Here is a 14,744-nt window from a genome sequence, read left to right as displayed (position 1 = left end):
ATCATATCTCAGGCTATGGCCTGTGGTGGTGGTGTCGATATGATCTGTGATCGGTTTGAGAGTGGCTGTATAGCTTCATAGCTTTTTGAGAGGCCCAAAAAAGGTGATAGTATGATGCATTACTTCTGAAGAAAAATAATAAATTAGATTTTACAAATAACATAATTTTTCATAACAGCATCTTTTAAACTGTATTGGAACCTTAGTCCAAGGAGTGCCAGGATGAGATCAATAAGTTGGGAACCAAATAATTTTTGTTAAATACTGGTGTCACCACTGTAAAAAGTTTTTCATCCTTTGTAGAGACAATTACATACACCGATTTTAATAGATTTCTGACACATTAACTGTATTTATTTATGACAAAAATATCCAATAAATCAGCCAGATCTATTTACATATTGATCAGCATCATACAGGGTCCTGACCCAAAGGCTGAGAAACTCTGCTTTACATTTTTGAAAACATGTCCTAATATGGTAATGAACATTTGCCCAATGTGCTGCTTCCTGCTGGGTCCACCTGAGGAAGCAGAGGAGTTTCCTGAACCCAGTTTTAGCAGGAGACTTTGTACTCAGCCTTCACATAAAATAAAAGGGTGATTTATGGTGATTTCAGCAAGCACACAGAGTGGTGACACAACTCATTTCACTCACTAGTAGACATAAAAAGGGCTACATCTACTCACCTCACCAGGTCAGTCATACAGGAGCCGACCACCACAACATCAATAGCCTCCTCAGTCATGATCTGGTGATCAAAACACACTTGTGTTATTTCTAAGGTAACACCTCTGCCTTCTGCATTATCTTTAAGATTCCTCATTTAAAATATGTCTTGCTGATTTGGGAGATTTCTGAATTTGTTAACATTCATCCAGCCGTTCCCGTAAAACCTATTCATAAACAAGGACATTATCCAAAGCATAGCGGACGTCTTGGGGGCATTTCAGGCAAAATATGTAAACTAGTTTCTCAACAGCCTCTGAACAAAAATCACTTGGTTTTATTTATCTTCCACATTAGCATGAGCTTGACTGAAACAAGGAAGAAGGTAAAAATAGAGCATTCATTGCTGGCTGAGTTGGACAAATTCCAATCTTACTGGGGATGGTGAGGTGGGGGTGGGAGGGGGGCAGTGGGGGCATTTCAATGCTACACCACGTGACTGCACCACAGCCCGGCAAAGTCTTTAATTAATTCAATCCTCAGCTTGTATCGGAGCTAATGCTAGTGTGTTAATCTCTTCAAATCTCTTCCTAGGCAGTGGAAGACTTGGAAAGCCTGGCCGCTGGCTGGAGGATGGCTCAGTTCTCTCTCCCACATCCAGCAGAATATTGTCTTCCCTCTGCAGGCATGAAAAGCTAGCCTAGAACCCTGCACTGCAGGAGAAAATAATGAGATCTGCATTGTTGACCACTTGAAACAGCAGGAAACCCCCTTGAAATTCTCCGTCGCTTGTTGAATTTGAGCTAAATTATTGTGGAGTAGCTGACATGCCTGAATAAATATGTGTGTGTACAGTTTTGTGTAAAAGGTGTTGCTAGAAAACTGCTCCACTAAACCTAAAAAATAAACATAATATGTGTCAAATGGGTGTTAACAGCCATTTTTTTTAGCACTGTTCAAGCAATGTGCACTCTAAAATGGTGGTGTGATACATTCAAACAATTGAATCTAAATAAAGTAAAAAGTTCCACATATTTGGTTCAACAATCTAAACTGAGCTGTAAGCAAAATACAAAAGAAAATGCTTTTGGAACCCTTTGCAAAACCTTGTAAGATTACATATTTATATGTCTGGTTGTGGAGTTAAGAAGTTAACTAGATAATGATTGTTATTACAATCATATGACCATTTATGTATAAAAATGCTTTTCAGAAGTTTATATAATGACTATAATTTTCAAAATACGCTTTTCAACCCAACCCCCAACCCACAAATACGTTGTTTGTGAAATACTGTTTTTGATTCCCAGTTATACGTTTTCTAACCTTTTAACTAAAAGTTAAGAGTGTGGGCTAAAACTAAACCTTAACTGAAGGTGTAAGAGAAAACAAAATTGTAGCAGAATGTTGAACTAATAAACTTCTTGTGTCTTGAATCAGTAAAACCAGTAATGGCTGGATGACAACCAGCTAAACATATTTCACTTGGACTGTTTCTGCTGGATAGTTTCAGAGTGATTCTGAATCACCCCATGAAGGTGGAATTTCCCAGCTGTGAATCAGCCAAACTGCCCTTATGTAGAAACACCACTCTGCTCACTACACATGTTCATGCAATTCCTCAGCCTATGTACTCAGTGTTCATTTTTACTTTTCAAATCAGGTTTGTTCTGTTTGTACAAGAACAACACGTTTCAGGAGTCGTTTCACGTGTTCAGTCTGTGAGTTTGCTTTCTCTTTTGATGGGCTATGTTTAATTACATAAAAAGAAACACTAAAAAACAGCAGGATCATAGTGTAGTGTGATACAATTGCTTTTGCTTAAATGAATGAAATTATCTCAATTAATAAAGGCTGAATAATGAATCGATTTGAAATCAAAATTATAATTTGAAATAATGCAATTAGCAGAGGTCTTGGCTCATAGACAATGAGACTAATGCTGTAATTCAATTGTATTTAACTCATGCAGACTGAAACTTCCATAAGCTGTGGCTGCTCACCTATTGATCATTATTGATTATGTGGTTTAGGTACAGTATGTACACTGTGGTTCTACCGCCAAAAGCCCAGTCTCTTGTGTTCTAACTATGTAACTTTCTAACTGTGTTTTGAATTTTCTGCTGGCTAGCTTGGCCAGGACTCCTTCGAAAAAGAGGCTCTTAATCTCAATGGGATTTCAACTGGTTAAATAAAGGCTACTAAATAAATAAAGAAAATTTTACAGTATGTCTGTCCTGTCAATGGCCTAACAAATTCATGCCGTCTACCTTCAGTCAAATTTTTGATGGCATCTCAAGTTTGAAATCTATTGCAAGGCCTTCAGCCTTACTATTCACAGAAGGGGGATGCAATAACAGAAACAAATACAGGATTATACAGGGTATACAGGGTCTATATACAGTATTATCTCAATAGATGCATACTTGTGTAGGGAAAGTAATAACACAAATAGCTAAAGTTCATGGTAATCTATTACTTTCAGAGAACACCTCTATTTCTTTTAATGCCACATGAATTAATGTGTGCAAATATGAGTCAACATCTTGTAGCATTGGTTAACTGAACAGTATGAAGCCAACAGAACTCCTTTGATAGGAGTATCAGATACAATCCAAATGTCACACAACTGAAATCTTAAGCTAACTTTAAAGCATGTGTAGCCAAATATTCGTTCTGGCTTCATCACTTTGGAAAAAACAGCCCGAAACTCAGAGGCATTATGAAACAGCTTAATTAGGTCAACGCTAAAATTAAAAAAAAAAAAAAAAAAAAAAAAAACAACAACAACTTGTGTTTATGTGAAATACGATACAATATTTACCTGGAATTCTACTCTGTTCGTGCAGAATGGACAACTAAGCAGCCACTACTACATGACGGTCAAAGTGCAGCCTGACAGCTGATGACGGTGCTGCTTTTGCCGGACTCGCAATTGTTATTAAATCAGAGTGTATACATTTACTGTTGCTTCATATTGTTTGGGTGTAATTATATGAAACGACGCATGTTTTATGAGTAACACAACACGAAGAAATGTGACTCCTGGAATGAAAATGGTCATTGTACCAACAGGCATTATTAAAGACAACAAAACGCGGGGCTATCGGAAGGACCCAAACAACAAGTACATGAAGTAAACATTGAAATTCACGCTCAAATTCTCTGACTTCCAGCTCTTTCAGGTATTCTAACACACACCGCGGGATGTATTTAAATGGAACGTAATGAGCAAGTTATCGGTGGACTCTTCTAAATGTTCAAATGATGTTATTTTGCCCACCAATCTGTAGTAAGCTAGCAGAGGCTAACGATACCAAGCTCGCGAGCCCTGACATCCTGATTCAAACTGTGGCGTGAAAACGAGTTTAAACTTAAAACTGCTCAGATTAAACGCTTACCAATTAGGATTTGTTACGACGTTATGTGTTCCTTATGTAATGCAGGTTGTCTGTGTGTTTATAATGAAAAGGAGGAAAGCAGCAGTGTTAGAATTGGGATTACTTTCCGTGACGCTTCTTGCTTCTCACAAGTTTTTTTTTAATCATAATTCCGAACTTCAGTCTGCATATTGTTCTCGTCTCGACCTGTTTTCTCAGAATAACCAGGGCAGAAAGCTCAAATCTGAGAACAGGAAAGCTGTCTGACGTGCGTACAGACATTTCCACGACATCAGGAAATGACAGCGTCACTTTTGTGAAGCTGTCCACGTTCTTTGAATCTTTTGGAGTGAAAAGATAATAAAACATATGTGTAAATAAACCCAGCCTTATGCTCAAGGCGATGGTAAAGGTATAGTCTTCAACAGTCATCGTAATTAAATAACTGTGACCAAAGAAACGAAGGGCAGGCATGGTATTTACTGATTATTGACAGAACTATTGCATTTTTCTTAAGTTTACTTTGTAGGCTATGTCTTTCGTATGTCTGATATCCTTTATATTTGGGGAACTAGACTGTAATAAACGTAATTTTAAGTTTTTTTGGTCTATTTTACAATCATCCTATGGGCTGTAAGCTTCAATATATAATCCTCATAAAGAAAATTAAATTATTTTGGTACATTGCTGATATTTGATATATGAGTATATGGGCTGAATTGGTCCTTCAGTGCTGTTTAAAGAGGTAAAAGCAACTGGGTTGGTTATGGTTTAGGGCACAGAACCGGTAAAATAATAGAGAGACATTAGAATGATTGCAAATGAGGTAAGTGTACATGAATATAAAGTACATGGGTCAATATATAATTGCGGGGCTTTTTGTAATATAGTTGACAGGTGTCATAATTGACATTTTTGTTGTTTTCAGGCCTAAAATCAATGTGGCCACCTATGAACAAACACCACATGACATTTTTAGAAAGATTCTTCTAAATATAATATATACAATTGAGTAAAATTGAAATTGAAAGTTATTTTTAAAGATATAATGCAATAAATCCAGACTTGACTCACACAATACTTTATATTAAATAATTCAGAAAGCCTTGGAGTCTGACCAGTCTTTTCTTCAGGAGGAAATGACATCATGTGGAGCAGGTCATGTGATCTGGAATCAACACACTTCCTTGGGAGGTGTTTTTGTAATGGCTAACTTAATTGAAAATGATTTCTCAGACACAGATACAATTTGTCATTTTCCATATAAAATTTGATATATTGCCAAAAAAGAAACATCTGTCATGATTATCTCAACTTAATAAAAAGAACACAATCAGAACAATTTTTAATAAGCTCATTTCATTATTGTTTAGCTAATTAGAAGGTGGTTGTTATTAAATTCAGACATTTTTGTTAGTTGACATTTTAGTGATAGCCAGTCATTAATAAGTGATTGTTTCCATAATAAATAATTATGAAATTTGTAAAGACATGATCATAAAGAACATAAAAAGCATTACTTTTGTTTTTTTATACTTTAAATAAAAATGTATGCAAAATATATCCCATGGACTTTAAAAGTCTCTCAATTATATATTGACCCATCAGATACTTCTGCTGCCTAAAACAAAATCAAATTCATAAGGCACATTTGAAAACAGCCAGAGTTGAACCAAAGTACTGAACAATCGAATTAGGAGCCCACAGAACACAATGAAACACAACAAAGACTAAATAAGAGACAATGAAGTAATAAGAATGCAGTAGAATTAAAATAATAGATAGGAATAGAGTTACAATGAGAGCTGAGGTCAGGGTGAAAAATTATATTGAAGCATTTCTGTAAATGTTGCTCTGTCTCCACAGACTCCTCAGTGGTGATAAAATGAACAACATGTCCCCTGAGGTTGCACTGCACCGGATCTCACCTGAGTTGCGGCCCTTGCTGTGCAACGTGGTGAGGAATGGCCGGGTGGGACTCGACTCCACAAACTGTCTCCGTGTCACAGACCTCAAAACAGGGTGAGGTTTACTTTTGCATTATAGCATTCATCCAGTCCTCCTCGCACTGCTGTGATGCTGTATTACAATCATATGACAAAGATGAATGACATATAAATAAGCTGCAGTCATCAAAATAATTGATTTGTTTTACTATTAAGTAGTTCTATTATTTTTATAATTTTTATATTTTGATCCTGTTTTTACTCTTCTGTACAGCCCCTTGGTCAACTCTGGTTGTTTTAAAGTGCTTTATAAATAAATTTGACTTGACTTGATTAAATAGTTCAACAAGCTATTTTGATAATTGATTAAATGTTTGAGCAACTTTTAAAAAACTTAAAAAAAAAAAAAAAGTCTAAATTCTGTGTTTCTTGTTTCTTCAATGTGAATATTTTCTGGTTTCTTGTCCCTCTTTACCAGTACACTCATGGGTGTCAAACTCTTTTTAGTTCAGGGGCCACATTCGGCCCAGTTTCATCTCAAATGGGCCGGACCAGTAAAATCACAGCATAATAACCTATAAATAATGACAACTCCAAATTTTTCCTTTGTTTTTCTTCAAAAAAAAGTCCATTCTGTAAATGTTCATGTTTTAAGGAATTGTCTTTTTTACAAAGCATTATGAACAACCTGAAATTTATTAAGAAGAATAATTCAGCTTCAACAATATTAAGCCTCAGTTTATCATTTGTACATTACAACTTACAGATCACAGAGTGTCTACAAAGGCACAAAACATTTAGTCACAGGTATCTGGAACTGAATCATATAGCAGTTTACTTTATGATCAAAACGACAAAAGTCACAAAAAACAACAAAAACAAGACAAAATATTACAAAAATGAGAACCAAAATGACAAAAAAATTAACAAACGACACAAGCGAGACAAACAAAAGACACAAAATGATAAAATCGAGACAAAAAACAACTAATGAAGCGAAACACAAAATGACAAAAATAAGACAAAAAACACCAGCGAGACAGAAAGGAAACACAAAATGACAAAAACGAGACACAAAATGGCAAAAACATGGGACAAACGACAAAATTCAGACAAGAAACAAGACAAAAAACAACCAAAACAAGGCAAAATTTTACAAAAACGAGGCACAAAACGACAAAAGAACAATGAACAATCTTGTATTTTGCTTTAAAATCAAAACAACTTGTCATGGTGTAGAAATTATTTACCATTTATAGTTTTACAAATTTAAAATTTGCAGTTGATGTCTTCTCTGCAATTTTTATACTTTACAAAATCGTCCCGGGAACCAGAATTGGATCCTCTGGAGGGCCGCTTTTGGGCCTCAGGCCACATGTTTGACACCCCTGAGTTAACTGAATATATTCTATCTGGACAATACAAGACATTTAAGGGCTTTTTGAAACACACTGGTCAATACATTTTGAAAATATCCTCCATTTTGTAGACCAAATAATGAATGAAATAGACAAAAAAAAAAACAATCAACAAATTTATTTGGAAAGTAACTGTAATTAATGGGCCTATGGGCCTTAAGCATAAAAGTAGCTAGAGCTGAATATTCTGTTAGGTACACCTCTGAAATCAAATGCAATTCAATACAGCAGCTCTGCCAAAAGTTTTATTTTTTGCACGTTTCAGTTTTTCTGTTGGCCCATGTGACACTTTACCATTGAGATATATATATATATATATATATATATATATATATACACACATATATACATTTATACACACACATGTATATATATATATATATGTATATATATATATATATATATATATATATATATACATGTGTGTGTATAAATGTATATATGTGTGTATATATATATATATATATATATATATATATATATACAATTTGATTTGCTAGTATTACAAATTTCCGTGAATAGCTTAACTCTGAGACATGCTGTCATTTTATCATGTGTCATTTCTATTGTAATGAAAATAAAAGATCAATATGATTATATTTGTCAACTAGAGATTCCAAGGTTGTATGTGATGTATAACAAGTTGCGATTGCCATGAGTGAAACGGCTACAATAGCTATGTCAATTTTTGGTTAAAAAAAAGAAGAAATGAAAAATGTACCCGCATTTCTGGGTAAAGTAAAATGTAGAGTAAAAATGTATGCTGGGAATGACTTATTTTACTGTTACCAATCAAAGTCTCATTTAGGACATCATAAAGGTTATAAAAAATCAAGTGGCATTTTGCTTTGGTATCATTTTGTTCATATGTCAGAAAATAGTTTCTGAAAAATGCTTGTTTTTATTCCACAGCTTAAGGTAATGTCTTCAGTTGTTTTGTCTGACACAACCCATATATCAATTTCACTGTGGTGCACAAGAAAAAAACATCAAATCTTAACATATGAGAGGCAGGATCCACCAAATGTTTTGGCGTAGTTTCTTAAAAAGTTTGTCCGAAGTAGGAACATTACAAAATTGTAATTGGTCATTGTTCTGAATTTCTGCAGATAATTTAGTTACATTTTATTATACATAAGCATAAATTATATGCCTTGAAATTTCATATCAGTACATATCTAATCAGAAGTAGCTGCAAATTCCTTTTCTTTTTGATTAATCATGGGAGTTGTAATTTGACTGATGATTGCTGAACTTATTGTCTGATGGTGTTTTTATCAACCTCTCTGTTCAGGTGTACGTCTTTAACTCCTGGTCCTTGCTGTGATCGCTTTAAACTTCACATCCCATATGCTGGAGAAACCCTGAAATGTAAGTAAATGAGTCACAATCCTATTTGACTTGTTCAGTGGGCCTGAACATCATCGCTGAATTGATTTTATTTCAGGTAAAGTGTTTCAATCCAACCTTGATCAGTGCTGAGATCCAATTCTGTCTCACATTTGGCCAGTTTTCAAATGAAAACTGGTTCACAGTCCACACCTTGATATGTGAAATCATATCAGTGTTGCATTCACAGCACACATTTAGCACGTTTGTTTTTTAAAAAAGTACTAGGACTTTGCACTGTGCAGGCTAAATGAAGACACCGGGAATATTGTGACAAGAACTTTGATTGAATGGAAGGAGAGCTGTCAATAAAACTGCGCGTAAACATTCTGTGTCGCTTTAATAAACGGCACCCTAGGAATGTTTCGTAATTACAGTTTCTAGGCAAGTAGCAAGGCCAAAAGCACCCACAGGAATTCCTTAACTACAAAAACAAGATGACTGTTTTTCTCTTGATGATGATGCTCAATCAGTGAATATACCAGTAAACGTGCTGTTGTTTGTGCGACTGAACCTTTACTGGAAGGGTCTCTCACCTCTTAATCAAGTCCCCACATCAGAGACTTTCCCCTCTGAGCGTGCCTCTTTATATGCCCAATGGAGAGTATCACTCAGTGTAATCGTAACAACTGTGAATAAGATTGATTTTAAGTTGCTCATGCTGGAAATATGATGACTCACGAGACCCAAGTCAGACCTGGGTGCACAAACTGTGACTTTGAAAAACTTTAATGCCATCTGAGAGGCAATTTGTGGCACAGCACAGGACATATTGACACATTTAAAACACATTAAATAAACAATCACAACAATTATCCTCAGTTCAGACAGACAAAGCACGTATCTAGAACTAAATACAGAAACATACTGTCATGAGCTGACAATATACTATCTGTTATCACCTGTCAGTTTTACATGACCAGTGATTTGCCAGCCATCAGTGTATAAGTTTGGGACACTGAAGAAATTTAATGAATTAAATGTGCTGGTCACTCAACTGGCAGTTTACTCCAGTATTTCACACAGGTGTATTCATCTGAATGGCTTAGCCGGGTCTGTATCCCATATTTTCACCCACTTCAAAGACACAGAACGCGACACAAGCCAGATACATCAGCTGGACTGCAGGTTTTTGTGGCTGATGAGTTATTGACAAGTTCTTTGAACAGATGCCTACAGATTTCAGAGGGTTTTTCAAAGGAAAGCAGAAGCCCTTTAATATGCAGGTGTAAGTGGTAAATGTACATTGATGGGATGCACATTTGCAATGAGGGAATGATAGGATATACATCAATTCATCTTCATGTGTGAAGTTCCATTTGGATGTGAGTTAGGTTCGGTGCACATGTGGCCCTGCTTGGGAAAAAAGCCCCTGGCAAGATAGAGGAAGTAGGCTTTGCTTATTTTGCACAATTTGCAAAAAAAATCTGTCCAGGCAGAACTGTTAGTAACTTATATCAGGATGTTGTGGCGAGACACAAGGAATGTGTAGATGTCATGTATAAAGTCCCTAAAAACTTGGCCCAAAATCATATTTCTCAAGAAGACTGAATGTCCATCACTAGGTAAGTAGTTACAAAAAAACATTAGCTGTCATCAGATTTTGTGACGTCCCCTTTTCCAAGCCAGTAAGAAAAGCTCAGAGATGAATAAATGCAGCAGCTTCCTATTTCAAATAACTGCAATTGTTTTTAATTTGGTGGAAAATAGTGTGTTTATAGGAGTCCCTTATACACAGTGTCTAGGAGAAGTATGGTAACGCTCTGGAATGATCTGGTTTTCGCATTAATTGCTCTTAAAATAGGATCTGATCTTCATCTTAGTCACAAGTATAGACAAACACAAGGTACGTAAGCTAAAATCACACAAACAATCATAAACATTGATGTCTTTAGTGAACACTCCCATTAAACATGGCCCACAATGGTGGAAAAAGTAAGTGAACCTTTTCTCATCCTTCCCAGCTTCATGCACATCAGCAGTTTTTGATCATAGGTCTTAGGTGATTTCTTTTTTTTTCTAAGGATAATAGTTCACATCAGCAGTTGTTTTCTGTGAATGCCAAACCCAAAATGTTGGAGTGTTTTTTGTCAGTGTAGGTCTAACACACACCTCCAGTCTTGTTCCATTGATTGGACTGCAGGTTTGTTGCTCACTCCTGACTCTGGTGAGCGTTTGTTGATAACACATGCCTAGGGGTTCACATACTTTTTCAAACCTACACTGAGAATGTCTGAATGATGTTCTCAGTATGCACAAGAACAATACAGTGATTTGTCTGTTATTACTTCAAGTAGATTGTGTTTGTTCATTACCTTGATTAAGGTTTAAATGCATTTTAAGACGAATGTATGCATAAATGAAAGTCATTTCAAAGGGGTGGCTTAGTGTTTTTTCTTGCTACTGATTAAGAAAATACATTTCCTATGTTGTTAAAATGGGCTGCACAGTGGCTCGGTGGTTAGTACCGTCACCTTGCAGCTAGAAGATCCCTGGTTCATGTCCCCGCCTTCCTGGGATCTTTCTGCATGGTGTTTGCATGTTCTCTCTGTGCACACGTGGGTTTTCCTCAGGTTCTCCGGCTTTGTCCCACAGTCCAAAAACATGCTGAGGTTAATTGGTGATTCTAAATTGTCCGTAGGTGTGAATGTGAGTGTGATTGTTTGTATCTGTGTAGCCCTGTGACAGAGGAGGTGTCCAGTGCGTGTGAATGTCCAGCGTCCATATAGTGCCTTATGGATGCAACAGGTGAAAACACTCATTCATCCCAGTAGAATCAATTATGAAAGCCTCTTTTTGTTCCTTTAGTATGAGGTCCTAACAGATCCATGATACACATTCTGACATATTATAGTGGCAGTTGGAGCTATGATATGCTGATGTAGGCTAATGGTTGTCTGGACTGGTTTTTTTAAACTTTTTTTTTGGATATGTAGCTGGAGCTAAGCTATAAAAAGCCCGAAGAAATAAAAGACAAATCATAGAAAAAAAGCAGAAAAAGTATTGGATATTTGAACAGATTATACAGAGTGAGAGAAAAAAATGGTTTAAATGAAATCTGAGGTTATAGGGACAACAACAAAACAAACAAACAAACTATATATATATATATATATATATATATATATATATATATATATATATATATATATATATATATATATAAAAAAACTGTTACTCTCTTCAGTCAGAAGAGAGGTCGTGGTTTTATTTGTTTTATTTAATTCTCGGCTACGTTTCTCCGAGTGTCCAGGCTGGTGATGACGGGGGATAAAGGTGGGTGGAAATATTAAGATTTGTAGTTTGAGGTAAGCCAGATGATCCAGGGATCAGTCAGCTGGGATAGGCTCCAGCCCCCCATCCATCCATCCATCCATCCATCCATCCATCCATCCATCCATCCATCCATCCATCCATCCATCCATCCATCCATCCATCCATCCAGGGATGTTTTTAATATAATGCTACACACAGTGACGACTTTTTGAAATGGTTTATACCGTCTGGACAACAGCAGGATGAGAATTTGAAAACTGCCTGAGGAGATGAGGCTTGCAGAGTCAGTAACTTCTTTTTAGACTTCCTTTATAGAATTTCTTTTTGGTGAAATTTGCTTGTAGCTTTATTTAGTTTTAGTGTTCTTTTCTGTATTATGTCCTGTTTATTTTAGATGTTCTCTCTTGTTTTATTTTACTTTTAGCTGCCTGGTTCTTTGATGTGATGTTGTCTCTCTATTTCTTTCATTCTCTATTTTTTTTGCATGTTTTAACTGTCAAAGCACTTTATGAATGCTGTTCTTAAGGGTGCTATATAACTAAAGTTATTATTATTTTTAATACTTAAACTTGTACAATATTGTACTGTGAATTATTTGATGAACATAATTCATCTTTAGTAAATGTGTGGTAAATGCATCTATAATTACACTAAAATAACTGAAAAGTCGTGGTTGACATGTAATAATGTCAAAAGGGTTTCTGTATAAGTGGTAGACTGTAAATTCATGGAGGACATTCAAACCTCTCTTTGTTTAACTTCTTAAAGGAAGCTACCCTATATACAGTGTGTCTGCCATAGTTTAAGAATACATTTCTAATTCATTAAGACAGGAAAGCAGTACCCTGAAAAAACACAAAACAAAACAACAAACTAGCTCTGGCATTCAGGCATGGCATGCGACATCTCTGCAGCTGTTGCACTAGTTGCTGTACTTTCCTGTGCTTTGGCCTGAGGAAGGAGGTTTGTTTAATCAAGGATGCAGACCTGCAGGTTGGTCTGTGCCAGTCCATGGACCTGCCTACTGATAGCGTGCAAAAGCATTGCACATTCTTCACAGAGCCAAGCACTATTAATGCTTAACCCAGCCCCCTTCTACTTCTCCACCGTGGCTGGTACTGCTAAACAACAGTTTTGTGGCCTTTTGTTGTTATACACCTTCAATAAAATGTCTGGCTGAAATAAAAGTAGGATTTTTAGAAGGCACGTTATGCAGCGACTGGAGTGAACTTTTGAGTGCGGCTTCTTCAGCAGTGTCTCAGGATGTATGAACAAAGCAGCATTTTAAAGCCTCTGTTATAACCTGTAAAATTTGCACTTCCAAGACCTCCATTTCCCCTCTGGAACCATGCCAGTCGTTTTCTCACAACCTTCCAGTGGTTTGTAACAGATTTACAACACATCCTCTTGTTTCCTCATTTGACTCTTCTCCGCTGGAAAAATACTACCACATGTGTATGTTTGCCTCTTCTCTCTGTCTCTGGAACAACAACACACACACATAAAAAAGCAGAACAGAACAGTCTTACAGCACATAAATAGAATTGTGTAACATAATATCAGAACATTGTGAACCACCCTATCCATGTGCTTGCATTACTGAGAGCCATTTCCAGACTTTAGTTTTATTTTCAATTGATCTGAATGCATTGGTAATTTATTTCTGTTTTTTTTTACAGTTTTTCTCAATTGATAAGACACTGTTCCTGACAAATAGCACACATTTCCCAACACACTGCACACTATTTTTTTATTTGAACACAATTCACAAAGCACTGCACACTTGTGTCAAAAGCGCACTTTATAGTCAAAATCTGAACTTTGTTTTCAAAATTAAGACACACGAAGCAAAACTAGGACACTGCACTGCTAAATACAAAACACTCCTCTCTCACTGTGTTTTCACATGAAGTGTAAAAAAATGATACAGTCCTCAAAAATGACAACTTAAACACAAATGCATCCTATAAATAAATCAGAGGCCATTGCAGTGTCTGACTGTAGATTACAAAATAAAAATAATGTTAGACAAAAAATACAGCACTGTATTGTACACAGTACAGTATGCAGATATTTACACCACATCTGCATCAATTCTTTCAGCCTGGTCAGACCTCAGGACCTCATCAACATCACTAGCTCTGTTTTCTCTGGAAAGAAAGACCTAGTGTGTCTGATCCATCCCTGACATGCATCAACAGAAACATCACCACATGCCAAGACCACTGATTGATAGAGATTTTCCCAAAGTATGGCTGCTGCTCATATACCTTCTACCTCCATGTAGAGAAGAATTCTTCTATAGGATTCAGAAAGGGAGAATATGGTGGCAGAAAAACCACAATAACTTGAGGTTCATAATGAACCATTCCTGAATCAATAGTCCTCTATGAAAACTAACATTGTCCCAGATGTATTTATGTGTATCATCACAATCCGACTGAAAAACTCTCTGGAACAAACACACACGAAACAGAGAAAAAGTCATTCATGTACACTTTCTTTAATTTTACCAGCACTTGTGAACCAGAATTATACATTAGATTTTTTTACAGTATTCTCAGAACATTTCTGACTGCTTGTATTGTTCCAGTATAAACATGTCACTGAAGAGACAAACAACATTTACATACATGTAAAGTAAACCACAATAAACCTGAAACCATT

General features: G+C 36.1%; 2 protein-coding genes across 2 annotated transcripts in view; one reads left to right on the top strand and one right to left on the bottom strand.

Moving 5' to 3' along the window:
• rbks (ribokinase) overlaps positions 1 to 3,586 on the bottom strand; it is a 44,267-nt gene extending 40,681 nt beyond the window's left edge. Inside the window, exons 1-2 of the mRNA XM_023274254.3 lie at positions 3,493 to 3,586; positions 689 to 750 (exon numbers count right to left, since the gene is read on the bottom strand). Coding sequence (XP_023130022.1) covers positions 689 to 747 — 59 coding nt within the window. The 5' untranslated portion in view covers positions 748 to 750; positions 3,493 to 3,586. The remainder of the gene's footprint in view (positions 1 to 688; positions 751 to 3,492) is intronic.
• Positions 3,587 to 3,694: 108 nt separating this feature from the next.
• The window catches only part of babam2 (BRISC and BRCA1 A complex member 2), a 110,680-nt gene continuing 99,630 nt past the window's right edge, over positions 3,695 to 14,744 (top strand). The window contains exons 1-3 of the mRNA XM_023274276.3: positions 3,695 to 3,853; positions 5,915 to 6,070; positions 8,707 to 8,783. Coding sequence (XP_023130044.1) covers positions 5,934 to 6,070; positions 8,707 to 8,783 — 214 coding nt within the window. The 5' untranslated portion in view covers positions 3,695 to 3,853; positions 5,915 to 5,933. The remainder of the gene's footprint in view (positions 3,854 to 5,914; positions 6,071 to 8,706; positions 8,784 to 14,744) is intronic.

Source organism: Amphiprion ocellaris, chromosome 20 (assembly GCF_022539595.1).
Source record: "Amphiprion ocellaris isolate individual 3 ecotype Okinawa chromosome 20, ASM2253959v1, whole genome shotgun sequence".
Classification (NCBI taxonomy): Eukaryota; Metazoa; Chordata; class Actinopteri; family Pomacentridae; genus Amphiprion; species Amphiprion ocellaris.
Note: the sequence above shows the minus strand (reverse complement) of the source record. Positions and strands in the feature narration are given on the sequence as shown.